Genomic DNA, 22,235 nt, shown 5'->3' with positions numbered 1-22,235 from the left:
TTTATACACATCTTCAGTATTTGGAGTTTGCATGTTCTCCCTGTGTGTGAGTGGGTTTCCTCTGGTTACTCTGTTTTCCCCATGGATGTAAAACATGCACAATATGCTAATCCTCCAACAAACTAAGATCTAGAGACCTGGAGGATAACTCTGACTGCTCCTGACAATTTGCCCCTGTGACATTGAAGGATGTGTCAAAAAACAGGACACATTTCCCTATGAGGAGAATCATCTGTGTCTTACATGTGTTACTGTAGGTTGTACCTGCGGGGCTACAGTGGCACAGCAGGCAGACAGAGCAGTCTGGCCCCACACGGGATGGGCTTCAGCACCAGAGACCAGGACAACGACAACTGTGACCACTGCAAATGTGCTCTCATGCTCACGGGAGGTACACAATACGCTCTGTGGTTGCATGTGGATGTTTATTTTTTACAGCAATAATTATTCTCAAATGTGAGACTTGAAATTGTTGAATGATTGCAGAGTTTGGAATATTCAAGTAGAAATACTTTATGTACTTAATGTAGTTAACGTACATTTTGGACATTCGAGCGCACCTGAATATAAGCTGCAGGTTTTCATGTTATAACATGATATATTTACGCAGAAAAAATGTACACGGAGTGTTTTTGTTTTTTTGTTTTTTAAGACTGTGCCTGAAAAACAGCAGTAAGGCACCAACACAACAGTAACACAGGATGAACATACCTGCATGTTTAGAAAATAAAACAGCACCAACACACCTGCTTTTTATTTCCTCTGAAAGCTTTTGTTGTCTTTTTACATTGACTAAGTTCTTCCCACTGCGGCCTCCAATGTCGCATCAGTTCATTGATGCCAAGCTTCCGTGCAGTGGCTCTATTTCCTTCTTTGATGCCAGATTCATTGCCTTTATCTTAAAAACTGCATCATCTGCATTTCTATGTGTGTTTTCGATAATGAGGGTGTGTGCTTGATGCACAAAATTACAGTTCAAAATCTAAACGAAACTGTTCGAAATAGAAAGTTAAAGCCATACTTCGGAACATTCTCCATGGAGATAAGTTTTATGCCATACTGTAGATTATAGGCAAACGAACATTTCCATTGAAACAAGCAGGAGGAGGCCCTAATCTAAGCCTGAGAGTCAGGTTTGTGAAGATGCAAAGGACACATGTTTATCAGTGTCATGCTTTTATTTTTGTCTATTTTTAGCTAAAATGTTACACAGTGGGGCTTTAAAATACAATGCATTCTTATTATACAAACTTATATTACTTAAGTGTAGTTATTACTATTAAAAGTGCAGATCTACATCTCATTCACCTCAGAATACATAGCTCAGTATTCTCTGTCAGTAAACATGAGAAAACCCCTAATTTGTATTCATAGTGCAGAAATACACAGTCAGCAAGTCAGATGGCAGGCAGCAGTGGTTGGTGGCTTTCCCCTAAACCCGGGTCTGTCCCAGCCATGCACTGGCCCTCACCCTGTGCCCGAGCCAAGACAAACAGCTCCCCTCATGATTCCTGATGCAGATTACTCTAATAGTCCTGGTAAAAAAAAAAAAAAAAGGTCCAACTCTCAGAGGAGCAGAGTGAGTGGCCAACATTACTCAGACAGTCAGCTATAATCACAGCCATTTACAATACACTTAAGAAAGAGCATGATGTATGGGCCAAAACAACAGGAATATAGGGCAGTGACAAATGAAGTGATGTGCTTTGTATTAAACAACATAAGGCAAACAAACCAATGTGATATTGTGCAAAAGCCAAAATGAATCTAAGGTAAAGTAATTAACAAATGTACCTAAACAGTACCATTGTAACTTCAAAATGACATGGCTTAAATAAATGGCCTGAGGGATTACACAGGCATGATAAATATTATATAAAATAAATTAATACAATTGATGGAAATACAAGGTATGTTTTAATGTGGTTCATATTTGATTATTCCAAAAACATGGCTAGAGTTCTGTATTTCTGAACAATAGACCAGTCTTCCCCAGTTTTTAACCCAAATCATGAATTACAATTTTAACCTTTCTAACTTTTAACCTTTAACCATTAGCCTACATCAAAATGAAATGAAATTTTCTCACAGCAATATTCCACATTTATAATAAATAATATCACTTGCTTTAGGGCATATGGCTCTTATGGGTCTAACAATTATGATATTATTGCTTATTGTCAAACAGTATCAAATATAAACAGTATCAAACAGAATCAAATATAAAATTTGCTTAGTTGATCAATATTCTTCCCTGGAAAAGCAGAGGCAAGCAAGAGATGCTTAACCCACTGCACCACTGCCACCCTATATCTATCTGATAACCTGACACGCTTTTGTCTGTTTTTTCTGTAGGTTGGTGGTTCGACGCCTGTGGATTCTCCAACCTGAACGGAATCTATTACTCCATTGGCCACAACATCCGCAAACTCAACGGGATCAAGTGGCACCATTTTAGAGGGCCCAGCTACTCCCTGAGGTCCACCGCCATGATGGTCCGGCCGTATGACTTTTAATGCTTTCACTGAATCTAAAAAACAACACACAGTGGTACAGCCAGGGTAAAAACAAGACAAGCTTAACAGCAACCCCTTTTAATGTGATCCAGGAGTGTATTTATATATAACCAACATTCTGCAAACTATCTGGATAATAATATGGGAATAGTGAGCTTGTCAAAATGGTACTTGAACTTTGAAGCGAGGAAACACAAATATTACTGTAAATTAGATAGATAGATAGATAGATTTATTTTAAGTAGCAATTGCTGCGGCCGACAAAAGGGCGTAATCACATGCAGGTTTGTACACAAGACACAATAAAATAAATCACTGAATTTCACTTGCTCAAAAATAATTCTTAGCAAGGTTAAGGTATACTTTATACTTTTGGGGAATTAATTCATTTTAGTGACCAGAAATATGCACAGAAAAAATTATCAATGTATGATATAATATGGATGAAATGTGGAAAATACAGTAATATGGAAGTGCATGCGTGGAGATTGTATGTTGACTGATCAAAGGATTGAACACTTAATGATGAACTACAGTGGCCCAGAAAGGACAACCTTCTTATATGAACAAATGACTGGTTCACACACATGGCAAAAAAATTGTACTTTGCCCATGTTATCACTGGCAGCTAATAGACATGCATGGATAATGATAATACTGCATTGTACGGATGTGTTTCTGTGAATTCTTCAATGCAAATTAGGATTTTATTGCTATGGGATAAAAAAAGAGAAAAGGCAGAAAAGAAATGCTTCTATGACCACCAGAGACACAGATACCACATTCTCATGCCCTTCTTGTGATAAGACATGTGGATCCAGAATATGTTTAAATAGCCGACAGAAAGGCCATCGGAAATGAGGACAGAAGTGGATGTCATCCACTACGATGGACTTCAACAAGCAAGTAAGCTATGGGACACAACCAGACAGTTCTGCTATGTTATGAGAATTTCCAATCCAAGCATTGCAATGAGAATTCAAACTTTTTACATTATCTGCATATAATAATACTGTCAAATATGAACTGATTTTTATATTATGTACAACTGATTGTTTCTGTAAATAAGTATGCATTTTCTGATGTAACATTTTGTGCTTAATTGCCTGTGAATGAAACCCAAAAAAGAGGAATGAGAACTATTGTGAAGCAGGCCCCTTCTCCCTCCCTTCACCTGCCCTTTTTCAGGCTCATCTGTGCTCTCTGGTCTTCTTCTGTCAGGCCAAAACCTTTGACACTCAAATGCACCCTCAGTAAGTTTGATCTGGATCCGCTGCTTCACAGTGAAGGTTGCATGGGGACATTGCTTTGTAATATAAAATACAGCATCTTGTTTTGGATGTTATTTTGTCATGCAACTGTCTTTACTATGCACTTTAATGAAAATGGTGAGTTTTTTTATGAGCCTATTAAGAGTAGACCAAGAACAGACTAACTGCTAATTTAATCTAAATACCTTTTTGTACATTGAAATATAAAGCCCCACAGCTCCGTTTCTAGGACTTGTCTGATACACCATTTTGTACATTAAAATACATATTTAAAGTATTTTTCTTTTGCTTTTAAGTCAGGTGTGGAACAGTCGCAATCCTTAAGGCCCAAACTTTTTAAGTTTTGTCTTCCTCTTGTGTTCAAATGGGAAAACTACAAGGTCACCATCGAGTCAGCAAAAACAGGACAACAGTTAATGAACCAGTTAAAAAGTATTATTTATCTTAACTGTCTTGTGGGTTTTTTTTTATATTGTTTTTTGTGGAGTACTTTATTAATTAAGAATATTACTAGGTCTAGTCTAATCCTATATTTTAATACAGACACGACCGTAATTTAAATATGTTTGTTTGTTAAAAGTACCATTAAAAATCATAAAACATTTATAATTTATTATGAATGTATTTATGAATGTTTTTTATTTCCTGATTTGTCCCATTTCGCGTAAACGTTTGAAGTTTGTCCCGCGCCGGCTTATGTTGCAACCTTTTCCGGTACAAAAATACAGCGGATCAGTCACAGCGGTTTGTGTGAAGGTCGTGCGTCTATAACTGTAAGTATTCTTCCTCTAACCCCGAATTTATTTACGATTTTGAATGAATGCTATTCGAGCACATCTGAAATTTTGACCCTACCTGTGCTTTTTTACTTTGATTGCGAGAAATGGCTTTGACTTACATGAAGCTAAAGGAGGCTAACGTTAGCTCATATGCCGCTTGTTTTGTGCTAACCCTGTCAACAGAAGGATTATTAAACAGATAGTATTAAAACATTACCTTTTCAGTCGGATACGCAGCAGTAGGCAACACGGGGCTGATATTTTATGGTCTCTACCAATAATGTCTGAAAACCTGAGCTGATCGAAGTTTGTTTGCTAAAAATCAGCTAATGCTAAATTGCGCTTTCGAAATATAAAGTAAATCGCCATCATGAGGCTGTCAATAAGGATTTATATAGATCGTTTCGTTCCGGACCTGTATTTTGCAATTTCAACATTGAAAAAGCTGCCGGTACAGTGTAAGTTGGACCAAAGTTATCCATGTGCTGACCTGACTTGGCAGTAGTGAATGATGGCGTCGTGCCCTCAGATGCACTTTTCCGGTTCTTAAGGTCACATATGGAATATTAAATTCAATAAACAACCTGTGATTATCCTGGTAGTATTATATTTATCCACACTTCCATAGTCAGGCTTGTGACTTTTGTGCAAATGACACACGGCTACAATCGACTATGTGCTGAGAAGAGGTCACAACAACAACACTGTCACTACTCGAGCACCATTTGGCATCAGCAATAAAATGGTTAAGCCATACTCGCAGATGATGGAAGAAACCCGCTACATAAAAGTCTAGAAGTCTGCTACATCCAAACAGAATAGTGTAATTGAACAAAAATATTTTTTATTGATAATTGCCATGAAAAGTAGTTCACATGGTAAAGACGGCCTGGGCTCTGTTTTATAAAAAAAAAACAAAAAAAAAAAAACGTGTACTCTGCAGGTTTAAGCACTGGCAGTTGTGATTACATGCATTTTTGCCAGTATATGAACAGACCATGCTTGGTGTGAAGGCTCTGAACTTCCTGAAATCTATTCATTTGCACTGATTATTGATTGGCTGCAGGTGCTGGGGTTTAGGTAGTGAGGATTTTTTAAATTTTATTTTTTGGCATTGCATCTTGGCTTTTTGGAACTATGTTTTCTCAAGAGATGTAAATCAGCAGCATTTAACCCTTTTTGGTCAATCCAAATGTACACACACACAAAAAAAATCTCACAAGATCATATTCCACGTGTGCACAATGTTGTTGTGTTAATTTTATCTTGTGAGATCATGTCCCATCCCTATTGGAGTATGTACTGTCAAACTTGATTTTCACTTTCCATCTTATGGGGAATTTGGGAAAATGACAGCAACAGTAGTTTTTAACAGGAATATGTTTACTCTTCACAGCTTGTCATCATGTCTCTGCCCAAGCCTGTGATGAGGGGACTGTTGGGGAAGCGGCTGAGGTTTCACCTGCCCATCGCCTTCACTCTTTCTCTGGCTGCTGCTATTGCCTTTAAGGTAAGTTGCAGTTTGAAGTAGGGTATTTTGTTTTGCATTGTTGCTTAGACTGTGTGTGTCTAATATGCTCATTTCTGTTGGTTGCACATTTAATATAATTTGTATTTAGATAGTTTGAAATTGAACAGGGCAGATGTTTTTCTCTTGCACTAATAAGTTCTAATGTTTCACAGTACACAGTGACAGAGCCCAGGAAACAGGCCTATGCTGATTTCTACAAGCAGTATGATGCCACCAAAGAGTTTAATGCCATGAGGGAAGCTGGCATCTTTGAAAGCGTACGACCCTCTGGAGAGTAAACTTGGTGAGGACATTTTAAATTGCAGGAATTCATTTGTATAAAAGTCATATGCATTGAACGTATCTCTTTCCGTTTTTTAGCTCCCGGATACTGTTGTTCATTCCTTGTAAGAAGAAAGTCCCCTTTCCTGCCCGATTGTTATTTACTGATCAGATGTGAACATTGTTCAACTAAATAAACTATTCTATTAATGTTCATCTATGTGTATGTCATTGTATCCAAAGAGCAGGTTAGTCAGTGAGCTAATCGATAAGCAAATTAGACACCGGCTTGTTCTACAGATACCTCACAAAAGACTGGCAAATTGTTGGTGACTTTGCTGGTGAACTAAACAAAACTGTTTAAATCCAGTTTGTGGAGTTTCTGGAACCATTCTGATTGTGTTCTAATATGATAAATAATATGACATGTTTTAATGTATTTGTAGGCGTTTGTTCAGACATGAGGCTATAACTTGCTTTCCTGGCCAGCCAAAATGATTTACCTGTATGTATTATGGATTACATGGACAAAGTCAGACGGTATAGTAGGCTAATAATTTGGTAAGTTTCCTGCTTCTTGTGCAAGTAACTTCCAAAATACAGTATTGCGTTTGAACAGTTAAATAACCACTAATAATTGTTACCTTTTATATTAGGGGGGAAAGTGTTCTCTTCAATAGCCTTTTGTATTTTTGTGCAATATTAAGAAATGTCTCAAGGCTGAAGTTCAATTGTTTATTATTATTTAATTTTTTCCTTTGAACTGATATTCTTTTTGATTTTATTTTTTTTGTTTTATATATATATTTTTTGCATCCGGTCTTATTTGTTTGTGTTTGGCGCCATCTTGCGGCCGTACGGTGCTACGTCTGTCATTGTTCGCGCCGCCTCTCCTCCAGTCCTCGCACACACACACACGCACACACTCCACTCTTCCTGGTTTCGTCAAGTGGATGTCACAGCGTCTGCCAACAAGCTTTAAAGTTGTCCTGCTCCGGGGACGAGGATGAGCCCTCCCACAGAGAAGCCAGGGCATCCCGGACAAATCAACATAACAGCCACAAGTAGCACGATAACGATAAACGGATAAAGTGTTTAGAAGAAGTGAAGAGGCGACTGAAGAGTGCTAGCTGTTAGCCACCTAGCAGCTAATACGCGGCTGCGGGTTACTTTTAGCATCGAGTTGGGTCTGCAAGCGTGATCGGCTGACTTTGCAATCCAAAAGTTATATTTTTCAAGAAGACAACATGGATAAAGTGCAAATGAGGCATAATCCTCGCAGGTAAGGCTAAGAAATGACCAATGATCTTTGACTTGCCCATTGATTTGGCTGTAGTTAGCAGCTCACAGGGTCAAATTGAGCCTATAAAATTTTAAAATAGCCCTGGTACACTATACTATTTCACTTAGAAACAGGCTAAAAATATGTTAGGTTAAATATTGTCTGCCTGTATTATGCATCATTACTAGGCTATACATGAAAACTACCTGCAAGTGATTGAAATTAAAATATGCTCCAATCTATAATGTTAAAATGTGTTTAATGCATGATTTCTTAATTAAATTGAAATGGTCACCTCTTGCATGCATTTAATTATGATGTATGGAGCTATAATCAAGCAAATTCAAGTCTTAATATACATTTTATGAGCTTACTTTGCTCTTAAAAATGCATGGGTTTTGCCAGTTATCAGTATTTTCACACTTTAATAATGGTTGATAATATAGTTAATAATAGTAAAATGAATTGGTTTGTCTAAAATGCATGGCAAACTCGAGCACTTCTGTGAATTTGACCCTTGCTTCGGGGTAGTGTAACAGTAACCACAGAGCACATTCTGAACTCAATACGAAGTCTGTCAGCTTTTAAATAAATGCTGCTGGCATAGTATGGGTTTGTCACTATCAAAGTCTTTGTAATCCAAAGTATTTAGAATGGTGAGCCCGGGATTATCCATTTGATCCCAATAGGTTTAAATAGATCACCACACAGCCAATAGCAGGACTTAGAGGGCAGCCAAAGCGTTTAACATGTTTGCAGAGGTGGATATAGAGATGTGTACTGACAATGGAAGACTACTAGACCTTCACTGGAAAGGATAGGATGAAAAGAAACCAGAATTTCTTTTCATTACCTTTATTTATACAAGCAAACCCAATGAGAGCAGTTGGGTTCTCTTTTTCATGGGTGTTCTGTTTAAAATACAATAAAAGCAGTAACTCCAGCTTCAGAACAAAACTATTAAAATAATTGAACTCATATTTTTATAATCATTATCATAATCTGGACTGTACAGACTCTAAAACACATGCCAAAAATAAAATAATGCATTAGTCATATATAGTCACAGATGCTCAGTCTCTTTTCATTTTTGTACATTATTCATTCACTCCATACTTGGTGGTGGTAAGCTACATATCACATTCAGACTAGGCAAGGTGTCTTGTCTAAGATGTCCTTAGACCTTATAATAAAGACATCCACATAATGCTGACTAGTCTACTACTAAAATAATCATTAGTTGCAGCCCTGTGTTGTTGACCAATTATAATGTAACATCTTGATTTTGTATTCATCATCTGCCTATTAAAAATAGTCTTGTAATGTGGATGCCTTGCCCATGAACTTTGGTGGGCGGCACACTCTAACCACTGTCTCATTAACACCCCTATATTGTTCCAGTTAGGAGCTGAGGTAACATTAGCTGACAAATTAATTCATCCGCTGATGACACCTAACATAAGTGAATAAGGAACATATAAAACTTGATATAAAAGATGTACCAAATTGTGTTAGTTGGAGAGGGTAGCTTTGTTTAGTCTCTGAAGTTGTCATAATTACCATAGGAAGTGATGAGTTCCTTTTCTGTCACTTTTCACAGCTGAGTGATGCCAGTAGAAGTCAGCTCTAGTTATCAGTGTGTCCAGGATTTCCTCATTTAACTGTTGCAATACTGGACTTTTGGAGCTTTAATATAGGCAGTACTGTGCAAATGGGATGACTTGTAATGTGTAAGTTCAGTTCTGCAGATGCTGGAGGCAAGGTGATAAGTGTCTTGTGCAAGGACACAGCAACAGCTCAGATGGGAGTTGAGATCTAACTATGAACTTTGGGTAGGGAACAGTCTACCAAACTGAACTGCTACTGCTCGTGTCAATTTACAATTACAAGCTTACAAATTGCTGTTTTTATTCGATTCTGTTCAGTCCCATTCAAATTGGGTTGAATCTTCGTTTGAATGGTCAGTGCATGTATAAGTCAAACCTGTGATTATCTTAAACATGCAGTATGTAACATTTCATCTGCTTGTCTCCTTGGAGATCTTATAGCTTTGCCTGGATAGTTCCCCAGCATAGCATTACACTCATCTATCTCCAAAGAGACAAGCATATGGTGCCACCAAGTGAAATTTACAGGTCATAGTAAGATGTATGTTTTTCAGTTCAAGGCATTAAAAGTATGTGTAACTGAATAAATGTTAGATAATATAATACTGTGAAACATTCCCATTTAGACATGATGCCTTATGTCTGTTTAATCCCTCAGTCGTCCAGGTAGTTTCTATAGTGGTCCATGGGCATATCCATCTGATGGTATCGATAGTATAGAATTGATACCTACTCAAATGCGTATAAATTAGTGTCTGATTTTCAATACATGCATCCCTCCTACTGCTATCACTCCATATTGTCTCCATATAGAGCAGATCTAGCTCAGCCACAACATTCAAAAAACAACATTATATTCTGTATTTAGTGCTGATAAGGGGTTGTTCCTGCCAGGCTGGAGAAAAAGCATGGATATGTTAACATGAAGAGGCATGTTAAATTTAGCTGTGTAAACATGAGTAAGAACTAACTACAGAGGAGTCCGTTCTGTGGCCAGTGGCATAAAGCTGTTGTGGTTTAGTGGTTAGATAAATGGTATTTTGTAAAAATGTAGCATGGAAGCACTGATTGATTGTCTTGGCAGTGATATTTTAAGAGAGATTGACCTTTCAAGATGTTTTAACTTTTTCTTTTCTGACAATTTTTAAAGGGCCTATTTTATGCTATTTTCTGATCTATGTTAGAATGTTTCATCATCAAAAACATACCTGAAGTTGAGTTTTGTTTCATTCACACATCTTTAACACACAGACCCTGCATATTTAGGCTGATTTCTTCTCTCTTCCACCTTGTAATATCATGTGGTAATACAGGAAGTGCTCCATTGTGTTTTTAAAGTCCATACTCCTTCAGTAGAATTATTTGATTGACTCCAGCCCTGGAATTGTCTGTCTCTACTGAACAAAAGTTAAAAGGTAGCTGTTAACTTGAAAACTATCGGTACATGGCATCATAAGGTGGAATCAGGAAGGTGGAAGGTGTACCAGTGGATTCACTCTGCCACTGCATCCAACAGTTCAGTGTGTGGATGCAATAAATCTTTCTCCAGCTAAACTCAGACAAGACTGAAGTCATAGTCTTTGGCCACAGAAACAAAGAGAAAATGTCAGCAGTCACCTCCAGTCTCTCTCTCTCTAAAATCTTCAAATCAGCTTGGAAATCTAGGGGTAATAATGGACTCAGACTTGAACTTGTAACAGCCACATCAAATCATTAGCATGTGCAGTTTTTTACCATCTAAAACATAGCAAAATCAAAGTTACACTATCAAAACTAGACTTAGAGACTAATCCATGCATTTGTCTCCAGTAGGTTAGAGTACTGTAATGGCCTTCTCACTGGCCTCTCCAAACGAGCATCAAGACAGCTGCACTATATCTAGAACGCTGCTGCTCGGGTCCTGACTAGGCCCAGGAAGTACAATCACATAAGTCCTGTGCTCAGGTCTCTATACTGGCTTCCTGTGGCCCAGAGAATATGAATCTAAAGCAGCTCTGCTTGTGTAGAAGTCTCTCCTTGGCCTAGCACCAAAGTACATCTCTAACATTTAGTGCCATATGAACCATCTCACACTCTGAGGACTTCAGGGACCGGCCTCCTGCTGGTGCCCAGAGTCAGGACTAAACATGGGGAATCAACGTTTCAGTTTTATGCAGCTAAAACCTGGAACAGTCTTCCTGAAAATGTGAGACATCATGTGCATATGACTGAAAGGTTTTTATTGTGTATTCCTCTTTTCTTTTAATGTGTTAAGCTCTTTGAATTACTTTGCGCAAGAATTATGCTATACAAATTAATTTGCCTTGCCATGATTTTTGGAGATGTAGGCAGGCTAATAATGCAGTATTACTCAAAAATGTGTGAATGAAACAACACAACTCCAGGGATGATTTTGATGAGGTAACAATAGTCGAACATGGTGTAAAACTCACAAGAATTAATTTTGTGTAATATAGGACCTTAAATGGTTTGAGTCTGGTTTGAAGCTGTATTCTTGTATTGGGTTAGTCTATTTTTGTGTACTAGAGCTATTTTTGTCTCATCCAACCTGATGACTGTCTATATCTGAAAGAAAGTGTGGCTCATTTGTATGTTTTTGTTGTAATCATATTGTTCAGAATTACAATTTTGATACCGGATAGCAGTCACAGTTGGCCTACAGTAGAGTTGACTTTAATTAATGCAATTTATTTATTCAATGTCATTAACTCCATGCAGTATTTTGTAAAAGGAAGTATCACAGAAAATTAAGCTGAATGTTGTTTTTAAATGATATTTTATTTGGATGAGAGCCAAAAGAAAGTAATCGACTGCAGTTGTTGGGTGAGAACCATGTGGAAACTATTGCCTATGACTAACAGTTTAACATGACAGACACACGTTCTTCTTTCACGGTTCAAAATCAGGTACTTCGCCTTTAAGCTTATATACTTTTTGTACCAGCCCAAGCATTTTATTTGTTTTCTGTATTCATGATTCCCAGTTTTTTATAGACTGTTGCCATAGCGATTAACAATTCTAAACTATATATTTTGAATGGGAAAAAGTCCTCAAAAATATTGCATACAACAGGAAGCTGAAGCCCGTGAATAGAAGGGGACATACTGAGTGAAACATGAAAAGTACTAACGGTAGTACTGAAAAGTTTGACTCCTCAACTAAAGCCAATTAATTTAAAAAACATGTCTTTGTTTTTTGCCCCCAGACAGTTGAAGAAGCTGAGTGAGGAAAGTCTGACCAAACCGCCGGAGCAAGTGTTTGATGTCCTGGAGAAACTTGGAGAGGGGTGAGACGTTACTTTATGCTGTAAACCATAAATAACTTGGTAATGTCTGTACCATTTTTATATAGTACTATTTTCTTTTTCAACACTAAACTTTAAAGGGAAACTCATCTTGATTCATTGCTTATTTAGCTTTTTGTGCTACTACCTAGGCCCGCCTCGATAATTACTACATCAACGTATCATTCATTATATGATAACTGGAAGAATATATTTTGGGCCTCAGAATTTTTCATGTGTACAATTTGTTTGTAAAGGTGGAGGTATTTGGGGTATTTTAGTTTTTTTGTTGCAGCTCATGCCACTTTATGATACCGTCTATTTAAAAATGGTTTATAAGGATTGTCTTACATTATTGTTATTGTATCAGTGGCATAAAGTACCGGTAGTTTAAATATTATGGTTTATCGCAGTACATCTCTGTAGCGATATATGCTTCAAAATGTGTTATCGTGACAGGCCTATTACTACCCCTAAACCTGAGCTTAAATGTAATTGAGCAAAGCGTTGTTATACTAACTATAAATTAAAAGTGGGTAGTGTTACCCATCTTGCATTCAAGTAGGAATACTGTTTTTCAAAGTATTGTTACTCAAGTAGAAATACACCATAGTGGTTAAAAAAATTTAAAGTAAAAAAGTATTTGGGGAAACTATTACTCAAGTAAAAGTAATTGAATTTGAGCCAGGACGTCACATCTGATTTATAATTTGAAGTTAATATAATTGAAAGGACAAAATGTAAAAGAAATTCAAACAATCTCGTATTTTCAAAGAATAAACCACAAAAATTAGAAAGATTAAATCATATCTGAAGGAGCGGACCAAGAAACACAAACGTTCAAATCTTTTCATATTGTCAGCATAAAGTTTTTGTCACTTGTAGGTAACAAGTAGGAAGAGTAACCACATTTTTACTCAAGTAAGAATACTGCTACACTCAAATATGTTACTGTCTGTAAAGTACATTAAGCGGTAGATTTGGGTCTTTATGTAAACATTTCTATTTATAAGCTCTGACATGGCAAAAGAACATGTTTTAGTAGTCTCCTGTCGGGTCTGTGGATAGTGTGGCCCTGCCCTCGTCTGCAGCTCATCAACATAAAGTTGTAGCCTCTTCATTTCCTGTTTCTCAACGTACTTCCTGTTCTGACGCCTCATTGACTTTACATTCTATTTTCAACTGCAGCAGGGCACACATCACCACAGCCCACGTCCCACAAAAGTTATCTCTGCCAAATTTTCAATATCGCGCCGCTACGATATCTGGAAAAATGTTGGGACCCATATCCCCCAGACGCCCATCCCTACTAGTATAGCAAAAATGGATGTCAGTAGTGTTAGTACAAATATCCTTAGCCTTAGTTGAAGTGTTATTATGGCCTAGCATCAAAGTAGATCTCTGACATGTTAGAATTATTTTGTGTAAGAACTGTGCTATACAAATAAACTTACCTTATTTAAGTAATTTTACACCAACTATAATTGAATTGAATTACTTTACAAAAAACAAACAAAAGAAATAACTACCTAAGTCCATTTAAAACATTAAAAACTGGTGCAGGTGTGAGTATAAATATTTGTCATTAAAATGCATTTGTAGCACTAGAATATCCAGTTTTGCATGTGCTTGAAATGTATTCCAGTTACGCTAGAAATAATTTTGATTTCCTCCATGTGTGCAGGTCCTATGGCTGTGTGCACAAAGCCCATTATAAAGAAACGGGAGAGATCGTGGCCATCAAACAAGTTCCTGTGGAGTCGGATCTTCAGGAAATCATCAAGGAGATCTCAATCATGCAACAGTGCAACAGGTAGTCTACCAGAGTGCTTTAAACCATGTTATTTTGGATAAAGTTTTTTTTAATTTTTTATTTAATGCAAGACAGACAAACATAGTGACTAGTCATATACAGTGGTGACAAGTGGTGATAAGACAAACCAAGACATAACATGGTTTGTAGACAGCTATTTACAGTTGCACATGACAAGTCTGTGTTGTGTGTGATTTGTGTGCTAATAATATGACTCTGTTCATTGTTCTCATTTTAATCTACGAGAACTGACAAACTAATAACAGAATGACATGTATACGTATTGTAAAATATTTTATACATTGTAAAACATTTATGTACAGCTCTCATGTTAAGTGTTAGTGATATTTATGCAATGGAAAAACAGATATTTACCGGTAGATGTTTGTGGCGGAAATTGTGTTACCTCAAAAACTGCAGCTTTTGTAATTTGCTAATTGTGATAATATGGTAATTTTGATTTTGATTTGATTTAGTTTATTACTGCAACCCTTAATAGTTGGCTGTTTCATTTTCAAGCAAACATCATTTTCGTGATAATAGTTGCTTAACATATGTCGGTAGCACAGTAGTAGTAGATAGTAGGAGCAGTAGTCTGTAGTAGTTATTGCAGTTGGAAAAAACTACGGATTTCTCAAAATATGTTCCACCATAGTTAACTTTACATATTCAAGTAATTGTGCTGTACAGTCATTTTAGTTTAGTAATATATTTTTGAAGTAGTGTTGTCATGATACTAAATTTTCGACCTCGATTTCAATACTGAGGAAGAGATTTGATACTGATTCAAATACCACAATAATAATAAAAACACTTTATTTAGACAATAGAATGTGATTTGATCAGCAATAAATGGTAGTACTTTCTTTCATATTACCCTGTGGCCTTATAGCTGTGTAATCCCTCAGTGGTTTAGGTAGGTTCCATAGTGGTCCATGTGCGTGTACTAGTCTATGTGGTCTTATACTTGTTCTCATAAATCTCAAGATCATTCTAAAGCTATTCAGGAAGGGCTCATTTCTGTCCTGTGAATGTGACTTTTTTTTTATAGATACTTGCTCGACTGAATATCTAGTTTCAATACTAGTTTTAGAAAAGATTAGTGTCTGATTTTTGATACTTTTGACAACCCTGTAAGTCATTTCCGGCCTTTGTAAAAATTACAGTGACAATTGCTACGCTTTGTGTTTTTGATTTAAATGTATTTTAAGTTTGTTTTTGTTTTGTTTTCTCACATACATTGCTCATCTTTGTGGGGTTTTCCATTGTCGCCCACCCGTTCACAGCTATGAGTTGTAGACATAAACACATTAAGGGAAATTTCCGCACACTGAATTACATATTTAGGCGTTGAATCTTTCTCTGATAAGAGTAGGTTGGTGTCAAAGATATTCGTTTCATGGCTAAAGTAAAATTTCAACGTAAAAATTCAACCTTGAATCCTTCAATCCAACCTTGAGTAGGCAAACAGGGTGTAAAGAAGAAGTCTGCTGAAATAACTGAAATACCTCATAAAATGCTACTTACAATGCACTTTATTCTTGTACTAAAATATCGCCTGGAGCCTGTTACGGGTCTCTCTCTCAATTTTTGTTTGTCCTTTTTACTGCAAATGCTATCAAATTTAAGTAATTCTATCACTCTAAACTTAATGACATGAGATTGCATTGTGACACAGACCTAAAATGAATGTTCCAAACTTTTTTAAAGGTACAGTGGCTCTGTTATACCCATGTATAATGCACCCATATGATTAATTTGCTGTACCTGCTTTTTTAATAGTTCATTTGAATAGGGACAGATTAAACATAGGTTAATAATTCAGTAATCACAGTGTTTATAGCCTCGACTAATTCTCAACACCAGTCCCCAAAAGGACTGGTCACATTTCACAAAAAAAGCAATGGGATTATTTGCTAAAAAAGCAACAGATGAGTGAATAGTGAATTTGTCAAGAGACCCCCTCCTTTCACTGAGAATACAGGGAACTCTACAGTCCCCCCTTCACTTGTCTGTGGCTCTCTGCTTTAAATAGATATCTTTGAAAAAATCTGCATTTCGGACAGCCCTGTGTTGAGTTTGAATATAAAGTGAATCAACTGATTTACTTTTCACTGCTTACAGTTACAACATAATTTACATCATTGCTGTTGTGAACTTTAAAATCTGCCGACAGTTAACATTTTTGGCAAATTAGGTGTACGTGCTTGGGCATGTATCCTCACTTTATATTTATGTGACAACCTATTGGATCATTCCTTCTTATATTGTTGCACAAGAAAAACAAGTAAAACCGAAAAAAGTAGGGGCTTTTTAATGTATGAGCTACAATGTCATTTTCAGTCTTTTTTCTTTTACACCCCCCATGGCCTGTTCTAGCCTGACTTGTATTTCTTGACTCTGCAGTCCACATGTGGTACGGTACTACGGCAGCTACTTCAAGAACCGAGAGTTGTGGATCGTCATGGAGTACTGTGGAGCGGGATCAGTGTCTGACATCATCCGAATACGCAACAAGACGGTATCGCTACACCCCAAACATACCACATGTACAAGTATGCAGTTAGATATAGTGGTATAGTTCTACAGTCTATAGTTCAACTTCACAGCTCCAATACAGAAATACTAGTAATGACATTTCAATTCCCTTTTATTATTATTCATATTCTTGTGTAATAATTTATTAACTCAAATCTATTTGTAAAGAAAAATATACTTTTGTATTTCGACACGCTCTTTTTCAGTTGATATTTAAACTGCACTGCATTAGATGAATCTGTAAGCTTAAGTGTATGAGCACAAGTGCTTATTACTGAATTGTAATGATACTCATGGGAAAAACGTTGTGAGATTTTATCCCGTCTTCACATTTGGCACTAGGAATGAAAGGGTTACGGCTCTCTCGGGCTCTGGAGAGTAGCTCACATATTCAAACAGGGGACACTTTAAAATCTGTCCCAATTTTCCGTAGTGATGGGACCAATATGGATGCACATAATATAATGAAATATACAATCGTCTAATTCACATGTCGTACTTTCCACACTTAAATATTGGTTGAAAAAGATCCACAGAGAGATATTTAGGTCTTCATCCATAACTTAGTTTAAAGTAAGAAACAAGGAGAATGAAGAGCTCCTCCTCCTCTGTGTCTCTCTCAGCACCTTACACTGCATAGAGCAGCAGTACTGACGGAGAGGGGGAGGAACTGGAGCAACAGAGAGAACAGAGGAGCAGATCATTTTTATTATTTAAATGATTAGACTAAAACTGGAAGTGTAATAGATATAGTGTATATTGAGTAAATTGTAATAATCAGTAGTACATGTGGGGGGTTTACGCTGCAGAATTAATCTTGGTGTTTAAATATTTACTAAAATCATCAATTTTCTCATAATGTTTTCTGTATTATATGAAAATCTATTGTCTAAAGTCTGTCTAAAGCCTAAAATACATTTAGGCTACTAAAAGCATATGATAAAAATAACTTAATTTGATCATTTTTATAACTTACATAAAATACATTCAAATCACAAGGAACATTTTGACATTTGTTTAGATTTATGAGACTGATTTTGACATTAATATTGCAAAATCAGCATAATCCAGGCATATGTAATGAGTTAGTAGTAAATTCAGTTCCTTTCCTGGCAGTACTAAAGCACCCCACCCTGTGTTGTTGTGCCATGTACAGTTGACTGAGGAAGAGATCGCCACCATCTTGCAGTCCACTCTGAAGGGCCTGGAGTACCTGCACTTCATGAGGAAGATCCACAGAGACATCAAAGCAGGAAACATTCTCCTCAACACGGAGGGACAGGCCAAACTCGCTGACTTTGGGGTTGCTGGTCAACTCACTGTAAGAATAATACAACGCTACTCTTTATAACCCTATTGAACAAGTGGCATCAGACATTATACAATAAAAAAATAGCTTTATAAAATAATCAAAATAAAAATGTGTGAAACTGCTTCAAATTAGAATGTTTTATGGTACATTTTTATAACTGAACAGAATACACTGGTAGTCACCAGTGAATCTCCTAGAGTTCAGACGGGCGTGATTGACAGGAGGATTAGCCAATCAGGGACACACATGGTCCATATCAAAGCAAATGTGGTTGCATACAAGGAAAAAAGAAAGGAATGATATATCTCAGTGGAATGAAAAATATTGCGGATTTCTGCAGAATTAAAACACGTCATGGAGGCGGCAGTCTAAGCCAGGATGCCCAGACTTCCCTTTGCACACACACTTCCTCCAGCTCTTCCGGGGGACCGCAGTGTGTTCCCAGGCCATTGGTTCCTCACAGGGGCTTCAGGTGGGAGATGCCCAGAACACTTCCCCAGGGAGAAGTCCAGGAGGCATCTGGAGTCCCACTCTGAGCTCCTCCCTGTGACTGAGCTCCTCACCCTATCTCTATCTCTAAGGGTGTGCCAGCTACACACCCTTAGAGATAGAGATATGGTGAAGGAAACTCATTTCGTTTCACATACGTCACTTCAAAAACAAACCTGATTGCACAATAATGTTTGGTTCTGGACTTGCAATAAATCAGATCTTTTTTTTTTTTTGTGACAGCACTAAAAAAAAACAAAAAAAAAACATGAATTACCATATAAAATAAAAACAAAATAAGAATGTAGCAGAAATTTGGAGTGGAAAAGATCAATGATGTTGTTACTGTTGCATTTTTTATGTTCTCTTCCCTCCAGGACACAATGGCGAAGAGAAACACAGTGATCGGCACACCGTTCTGGATGGCTCCCGAGGTCATTCAGGAGATCGGGTACAACTGTGTGGCTGACATCTGGTCCTTGGGCATCACCGCGATCGAGATGGCAGAAGGCAAACCTCCATATGCAGACATACACCCTATGAGAGTGAGTCAGAAGCCATATTTAGGTCACTTTCTTATGAGTTTAACTTGTTTGCAGTTCAGTTAGGACCACATCTTTTGATGCTCCAAATGTTGTTTTGTAATTCCAATGAATTATTTTTTTGTTTATAAGTAATGTCAAACTAATATTAAAAGGACATGTACTAGATTTTTTTTTGTATTTGAGCAAGATTTGTCTCAGTACATATATATGTACTGAGACAAATCTTATAATATATAATAATATGCCCAGTATAAGATATTATATTATATATTATAACTTGGGCAGTGCATAAAACACATCGGCAAAATTTTCAATATCAGACCGATACCAATATCCGTGGTGATATACCATCCCTAATAATATTTACAATATTATTATTGTGTTTATGTTTTGTTCTCCAGGCCATCTTTATGATCCCTACAAGCCCATCTCCGACGTTCAGGAACCCAGATCTCTGGTCCGAGTCATTCCAGGACTTTTTGAAACAATGTTTGGTGAAAAACCCACAGAACAGAGCCACAGCCACACAGCTGTTACAGGTAGCCTAATCTTACAGCTGACTATATCAAGATTCAAGACCTACTTATAGCTTTAGGAATTGTTACTTTTAAGCTAGAAATGTCTAACTTCAAAACAAGTAGTAAATGTGAGAAGAAATTGTGGATTATAAGTGATAAGTATACTGTACTGTGAATTTTGTATCAATTTGATCCCTATTGAGAAGCAGCAACAAACTTCCCATCAGAATCCTTCTAACTTTTTGGCTTTTGATGTATTTTGAGTGTGTTGAGTCAGTTGGATTGGTCCTTCTCAAATGGCTTTGCTTGCTTATTTGTCAAGTTACTTAACTAGGGTTTTAAATGTGCTATATAAATAAACTTGAAGTCTGCTGTCTTGAAAAATCAATACTTTGCGGTTTGCACATTTTGAAAGGGTAATTTGACATGTGTCTTTTTCCATCAGCATCCATTCATAAAGTCGGCCAAACCCAGCTCGATACTGAGAGCCTTGATCACAGACGCCATGGAGATCAAACTCAAGAGACAAGAGGAGGCGGAGCAGAGGGAGCAGGACGCAGACGACGATGACAACTCGGTAAAATCATCAAATTGACTTTTTGACCTTTTAACTATCAAAAACATACCTGAAGTTGTATCTTGTTTCATTTTTTATTAATCCATTAATTATTATTCCATTAATTAAGTCACTAACTTGGCATATGCTCAGTAGTGGTGGTCAGAGAGGCACTTGACCCTGATTGGTACCCACATTTCAGTCAATCAGCCCTATGACAGCTATGGCTTCAGAAATGGCTTACCACACCATTAAAATACATTTTTACTCTTATTACTAAGTCCTTACTAAACCAATTTACATATATTTTATATAGACCAAGATAAATTGTGTTTGTTTTTTTAGGATGAAGATGAAGTGGACCAGGGCACCATGGTTCGAGCCGGGACTGGAGATACAGGAACTATCATATCCACAGGCTCTCAGAGTGGAACTATGATCGAACACGACGACACTGGAACAATGCTGGGGACTATGGTCATCAACTCAGAAGAACACGAGGAGGAGGAAGGAGGCACCATGAAAAGTAAGGCACACTGTTATAATATGCAAAATGTACATTGATCGAGCAAATGCTTATGACTACACTACTATAATGAAATTTTGTGAGTAATCCGCTTTTACCATAGACTGTATAAAAATGGACTAAGGGGAGTGTGACGTCACCCATAGCGTTCAGCTCCAGTCAAATGGAGCTCATCGAGGCTAGCGGATATAGGAGCGAATTTGCTACTGAAGCTAACGCCCCTTCCCACCCGTACCACTGGTTTAGCAGGGAGTGGGCACCTAGCATTCAAACAATCAATCAAACCTGTTGCTAATGCTAGCGGGAGTGACCTCAAGGAAAGAAGGCTCTTGATCAAATTTTGAGTTTCGGATGTAATAACAAAATAAAAATACCAGGATTGTGTAGAGTGGGTCAATATGAAAATTTTAAGACCAAAATGACAAGCCTGATAGCAACAGTTGCAGAGAGAAGGGCAACAGTTTTTCAAGCTAAAGTGAATTGAGTCAATGGAGCCAGAAGTGAGCTCATGATCATTTCCTAATTGGAACACGGCAGCTAGCGGGTTAGCAATATCCATTTAAATATATGATGTATAGTTTTTACATTGATTGATCTAAAGTGCATGAGGAACAAGTGAAGCAGAAGTTATACAGTAAATATAATGGCATGTTAAACAGGTCACTTCCCTTAAATCATTTAGGACTGTAAACCAGGTGTAAACTGTAACCCTTTAGCACCATACAATCTAATGAATACATGTTGAACTCAGTATAAAGGTTACAAAACCAAACATCATTTTGAGACAACCAGGATACTGTAAGTAATTTGTAAATGACCATATTTTGAATTTGCCTCTTTGCCACTAGAGGGCAGACTGTGACCATCATTATGTACATTGTCTGTTGTACCTGTTCCTGAACCAAGCCTATATCCAGTTTTGTGCAGTCTGAGTTTTAATAATTTAACGCGCAAAACTGACATTTTTGTTGCAGTCTATTAATGTCCCAACTCTGCCTTTATGTGTTTTGTGAATGGTCTATAGTGGACTCCATGCATTGTCCATCTCTGCACCTTGTATTTGAATGAAAGCTGTTGTAGTGTTGAAGGCCTTTGTGCAGAGTGGGAGTGGAGAGCGTTGGATGCTTTTGGAGCCTGTTCTCAGAGTTGGATACAGTTTGGTTTAGCCTCCTCTCTGTGTTGTTTGTGAGTGGAGCTTACACAGTCAACACACCTACAGAGATGCCGTGCTGATTATGAGTTCCCTCCCCAGATGAGACCAAAAATACACAAAGCTGAGTGAGTAAAGGTTTCTGGGAAAATTTCTATTAATAACTTTATAATTTGGGCCCACATTGTAATTCTAAACTCAGTAATGTTTATGTTTTACCCTAAAACAGAGGCTATAGCTATAAATAAATAAATAAAT

The 22,235-nt window shown here is 37.2% G+C and overlaps 3 protein-coding genes across 3 annotated transcripts in view; all 3 read left to right on the top strand.

Moving 5' to 3' along the window:
- The window catches only part of angpt4 (angiopoietin 4), a 63,278-nt gene extending 60,570 nt beyond the window's left edge, over positions 1–2,708 (top strand). The window contains exons 9-10 of the mRNA XM_055221695.1: positions 258–391; positions 2,356–2,708. Of these exons, the coding sequence (XP_055077670.1) occupies positions 258–391; positions 2,356–2,516 (295 nt within the window). The 3' untranslated portion in view covers positions 2,517–2,708. The remainder of the gene's footprint in view (positions 1–257; positions 392–2,355) is intronic.
- Positions 2,709–4,488: 1,780 nt separating this feature from the next.
- LOC117370883 (cytochrome c oxidase subunit 6C-1) lies at positions 4,489–6,562 on the top strand. The gene is made up of 4 exons (XM_033966431.2): positions 4,489–4,560; positions 5,963–6,076; positions 6,250–6,380; positions 6,458–6,562. Exons 2-3 carry the CDS (start codon positions 5,972–5,974, stop codon positions 6,373–6,375), a joined length of 231 nt encoding a protein of 76 aa, XP_033822322.1. The 5' UTR covers positions 4,489–4,560; positions 5,963–5,971; the 3' UTR covers positions 6,376–6,380; positions 6,458–6,562.
- A 717-nt stretch (positions 6,563–7,279) lies between these two features.
- LOC117371385 (serine/threonine-protein kinase 4-like) overlaps positions 7,280–22,235 on the top strand; it is a 36,166-nt gene continuing 21,210 nt past the window's right edge. The window contains exons 1-9 of the mRNA XM_033967054.2: positions 7,280–7,640; positions 12,453–12,533; positions 14,215–14,343; positions 16,750–16,864; positions 18,038–18,202; positions 19,060–19,227; positions 19,629–19,766; positions 20,191–20,322; positions 20,647–20,827. Of these exons, the coding sequence (XP_033822945.1) occupies positions 7,606–7,640; positions 12,453–12,533; positions 14,215–14,343; positions 16,750–16,864; positions 18,038–18,202; positions 19,060–19,227; positions 19,629–19,766; positions 20,191–20,322; positions 20,647–20,827 (1,144 nt within the window). The 5' untranslated portion in view covers positions 7,280–7,605. The remainder of the gene's footprint in view (positions 7,641–12,452; positions 12,534–14,214; positions 14,344–16,749; positions 16,865–18,037; positions 18,203–19,059; positions 19,228–19,628; positions 19,767–20,190; positions 20,323–20,646; positions 20,828–22,235) is intronic.

The sequence above is a fragment of the Periophthalmus magnuspinnatus genome, chromosome 5 (genome assembly GCF_009829125.3).
Source record: "Periophthalmus magnuspinnatus isolate fPerMag1 chromosome 5, fPerMag1.2.pri, whole genome shotgun sequence".
Classification (NCBI taxonomy): Eukaryota; Metazoa; Chordata; class Actinopteri; order Gobiiformes; family Gobiidae; genus Periophthalmus; species Periophthalmus magnuspinnatus.
Note: the sequence above shows the minus strand (reverse complement) of the source record. Positions and strands in the feature narration are given on the sequence as shown.